This window comes from Hyalella azteca, unplaced genomic scaffold, assembly GCF_000764305.2.
Source record: "Hyalella azteca isolate HAZT.00-mixed unplaced genomic scaffold, Hazt_2.0.2 contig12373, whole genome shotgun sequence".
In the NCBI taxonomy this organism is placed as follows: Eukaryota; Metazoa; Arthropoda; class Malacostraca; order Amphipoda; family Hyalellidae; genus Hyalella; species Hyalella azteca.
This window is the reverse complement of record NW_025942333.1, coordinates 3,916-8,313: the sequence shown is the minus strand read 5'-3', so window position 1 is coordinate 8,313 and position 4,398 is coordinate 3,916. Positions and strand designations below refer to the sequence as shown.

Genomic DNA, 4,398 nt, shown 5'->3' with positions numbered 1-4,398 from the left:
ACATTCTAATTACGTTATTCAGGACATTTTACCCCTATGGCTAGAGTGACCTGCGTTGAAGCAACGCCGCATCATCGGTGTCGTCACCCTTGATGTATGTTCAGAGAAGGCACATCAACAAATCGTAAGCTGAACATACAGTACAACAGCGCTAACAAGTACATTGCGCGGGTGCCAGCTACTCAATTGAAGTAACAAACGTGAATGGGTATGAACCATATCTTGTACTTTTAACGATATAACAAATCAGAATCAATTGTTTATAAATGCCAACGAATGCTGAGTTAAAACATACACAGAATATGTACTCATTAATAGAATATATGAAACTATCTGTTTTAAACCAAATACCAACATTCCAACATCCGGACACGTTTCTCAATAAGCAAAAAAAATATTCACGAGGCACTGGCCATCTCTCATGAGCTGCATCAGCGATCTTCATTTAACAGGCGCTGAGGTTCATATCAATTTCAACAATAAATGCGTAAGCCAACAAGAATTTTTTAGCGTATTCTTGTCATTAGACACATCAATAGAATAACGTTTATTTCAAATAACACAAATCTTTCTAGATTCCAGAGTCTGCTTCACTATACAAGGCTCAGCAACGTAGTCGATTAACGTACTCTTTGACACACCACAAATCTTACTAAGACATAACCTGGACAATTTTCCCCTTCACCAGAAATGCAGGCCAAGGATTCTAGGATATATTGTACGAAACAGGCAGTCTAGACATTTCTGCAGCTAATGGAAGTTCCATGTCAAGTAAATTTTGCCACAGTTAACCCACCTTTGCCACAGTTAATTAAATTTAATATTGCCTCAGTTTGCAACATTTGCCATAGTTAATTTAACATTATTTTAGGAAGAGATATGGAATGTCGTTTCATTGCCGATTTATGCAGTATTTTCAATACAGAGGTAGAACTGGATAACAACTTCTATCAAAGAATTCTTGATATGAGCCACATAGAAGTGATGAAGCCAAGAGATGCACAGAACTGGCGGGTGGTGACAACGTGAGCAGCAGACGGAGCTCGGAGACGACGCGCGACACCTCGCAGCTCCAGCAGAGGTACAGCAACGTGGAACAAATCAGGCACCATGATGAACACGTCTCGTAACACCTGTTGTAGTAATGTCCAGTTAGGATTTTGATACACTCTATTACTATAATTTATTATAGACATGCACGCAGAATGTGTGCTTAATCGGTTCATGGCTCAGTTAGGATTTTGATATTGTACTCCATTAATATAATAATCTTAAGTTTTACCAAAATTCATTATGAACATGCGGAATGTGTGCTTAGCAACTGCAGGTCGACCCCCACAACGGCTGAGCCCACCTACCATCACTAACCCAACTTAATCGGTTCATGGCTAACTGATCTACATACAAAATATACATAGTGTATTTACCTGATGTAGCATGCCATTGCCACGGACGACGTTCTCCACAAACTGATCAAACCCTGAGGCAAGGATGTGTAGCACAGCTACCGACAAAATAACCAGACACTTGCTGCTTGTTACCGCCACACGTCTGTAGGGGAGACACAGCACTTTTATAGTGATACATGCAAGAAATAACATTCTCCTTCCAAGTATTTAATTAGTAGAAACATATAAACTAATTTTCTAAAACTAAAAACATGTATCATTAGATCTATAATTTTTCTCAATCACATTTTCAAGTTCCATTGTTGTTGGAGCACTTTGCATATTTCAGAAACTGGAGTTTCCAAAGGAGACATGCTTGTGGTACATTTAATTTTCTTGTAATAATATGAAAATGAAGGAGCTCGGCATGAATTAAACATAAGCAATGGTACAAATTTACACAGTAATTTATTAGAAAAAGACGCACCTGTCCACCAGGTGGATAACCATGAGTGTTGAGATCATTTCAGTAATGGAGAAGAACATCTGATGGTTCCATTGGTCATAGAAATCATCATTCCAGTAATTGAAGCATGACCACCAGGCATAGTAGTGAGGGTAGACGCTAAGCAGCAGCAACACCAACATAGAGACACGTACCTGGAATATCAATACTGACTGCATCAACTTATATCTACAATAAATATGGAATGTGGATAGAACTTCAAAGAAATAAATTAAAAATCGTACTTGGCTGAATTCTTAAATTAATTGATATTTTTATATCTACCTATCACAATAGTAGGTATGTAATCTTGTTAACAACCAATTCAGCAGCTTATAATGACAATATAATCCTGAACATAAAGCCCACCTGTCTCTCAAAGAAAAGTTTCAAAATGTACTTGGAAGACTCATAAAGAAGAAGTAATGCAAACACAGTGAGACTCCAGATCTTGAAGGTGTTGCTGGTGATGTTGAAGTAGACATGTTTGTAGCCTGCCGGGCCTCTGTCATACGGTCCTGATTCAAATTGAATGTAATCAATACAATACAAAAACTAAAAATGTGATGCACACATTGATGAAAAATAAGACAGAAATCAGTAAAAAGTTGCTCAACATTTTATACCTATATCCATGCAAAAACCCTGCAATATTGGGAGATATTGCTATGTCATCAGAAGATTTTTAGAACACTACGGTATTTTTACACAAAACTGAGGAAGTCTAGAGAAAACATATTGCAGTGCATAAAAAAGGACAAAATCTTGTGAGCACAGTTAGTAGGTAGTGAATGGACCTGATACACTTATTATAATAGGCCTGATACACTTATTATTCACAGCTATGAAAATAAGTTGCATACTTAAGACATAGGAATATAAGCCAGCTCAAGTCACAAGCATCACAAACCTTTAAATATTGTATCCCAGCAGTCACACGAGCATTTTTTCATGTCAACAGGGAAATTGTATTCCTCCCATATTTTCGATATCAATCCCAGATGAAAAAATGGAATGAATATTGGAATCAAAGCAGCTCCAAAAACAGTCAGCACAGAAGCTTTAGACCATAATTTGGAATGTATAGAAATGCTAGTGGTATCACTAGATTTATCCTCTCTGCTTGGTGCATGTTTGGGAAGCAGAAGCTCTGAACTGTTCATGCTAGCTATGCTTTCTCAGAGTGAAGTTTATCTATTTGACAATCGGTAAATCAGTCACAAAAGCCTCAAAATTAGTAGTTTTGCACATAGAGAAATTTTTTCATGGCTTGTAGGTACTTCACATTCATTATTTAAAGTGATACATATAATTCCTGAAAAATAATTCTAAAATGCCAGCATTCTGCTGAGTAAACAATGAAGATGATTCTGTTGGAGCGTAAAAATAATAGCAGCTGAACATTTCTAACAAATAAATTCAATGCTTACACGTTTAATTCCTGTTTACTATGTATAAGCTCAAGCATGTAGGTATGTACCTATCTCTTCATAGTGATATCACTACAATCAACCTGATAGCATAGAATAAGATGTATAATATAATGGTCAAAATTATTTTTAAGTTGTACAAAATAATATCAATACTGTTCAAGTGGCATCAGAAAAATTGTTTGTAATGTTTTTGATAAGATACTTCACTTTTCTTTGTATGCAAAGTAGGTAAAGAGAAGACAGAGTTTCATGGACAATAAAAATCACAATATCAGCACAACAGTTTTAACTAATGGTTCTTTGTGCAGTTTACCCAAAACTGCAGAAACGTGATCACATTAGTAGCTGTTAGAAACACTATTTGGGATTCATTGAACATTTTTCAACCTCAAACATTATTTCACTCAAGTTTTTTCGTTATTACTAGTTAATGCAGTTCATAATTATATCTCACTTTCACTGGGAGTCTGGGACACCAGTAACTTGCTGGCATCTATGATTGGATCTGATACAAAACTTCTACTAATATCTCATATAATAGCGGCAACATAATTTGGCTTACAATTCTCTATGATGGCACATTCAGAAATTAATGTAAGATAAAGAGCATGGGAGGCTACACAATTTAGAGAAATTATGCAGATCATTTAACTAAACCCAGATACAGAAATGGTGCAATTTGGTGATGCAACACTTCTGGCCTAATTTGCCATATTTCAAGTTCTCAATGACTGAAATACAGTGCTCTATGTTGAAAAATTTCCAATTCTGTGGATACATATTGTGTGTGGAGTCTGCAGAGATTGTGCAATTTGGGCATGGAACTTCAGTAAAGGAAATGCTCAAGACAACTCTCAGAGATGCACCTGCACCCAAAGGAACTGGTTGGCTGTACACCAGATGTACAAGCAGATGGTACTTAAAACAGCATCAATTATTCTAGTAGTAAAGTCCATTACCTGCTCATCAATGGATTCATGAATTATTAATGTTGGAGGCGGCATTCTAAATGCCTGCTAAATGACCATGTACCTATGTAATTGAGGAGCACTGTAACTGGGCGCACTAGCGG

At 36.6% G+C, this 4,398-nt stretch overlaps 1 protein-coding gene across 1 annotated transcript; it reads right to left on the bottom strand.

Annotated features, from left to right (window-relative positions):
- Window positions 1-950: 950 nt before the first annotated feature.
- LOC108679496 lies at window positions 951-3,261 on the bottom strand. The gene is made up of 5 exons (XM_018168120.1): window positions 2,804-3,261; window positions 2,263-2,411; window positions 1,876-2,048; window positions 1,428-1,551; window positions 951-1,133 (listed from the first exon to the last, which is right to left on the bottom strand). The coding sequence occupies exons 1-5, from the start codon at window positions 3,054-3,056 to the stop codon at window positions 951-953; spliced, it is 882 nt and encodes a 293-aa protein (XP_018023609.1). The 5' UTR covers window positions 3,057-3,261.
- Window positions 3,262-4,398: the final 1,137 nt, after the last annotated feature.

Bases quoted from the DNA above. Each gene is read 5' to 3' on its own strand.
- LOC108679496 (XM_018168120.1), bottom strand. From the start codon at position 3,056: ATGAACAGTTCAGAGCTTCTGCTTCCCAAACATGCACCAAGCAGAGAG. The intron at 2,049-2,262 runs GTGGGCTTTATG...TTGATATTCCAG, and splicing joins AACTTTTCTTTGAGAGACAG to GTACGTGTCTCTATGTTGGT. The intron at 1,552-1,875 runs GTGCGTCTTTTT...TCTCCCCTACAG, and splicing joins GTTATCCACCTGGTGGACAG to ACGTGTGGCGGTAACAAGCA.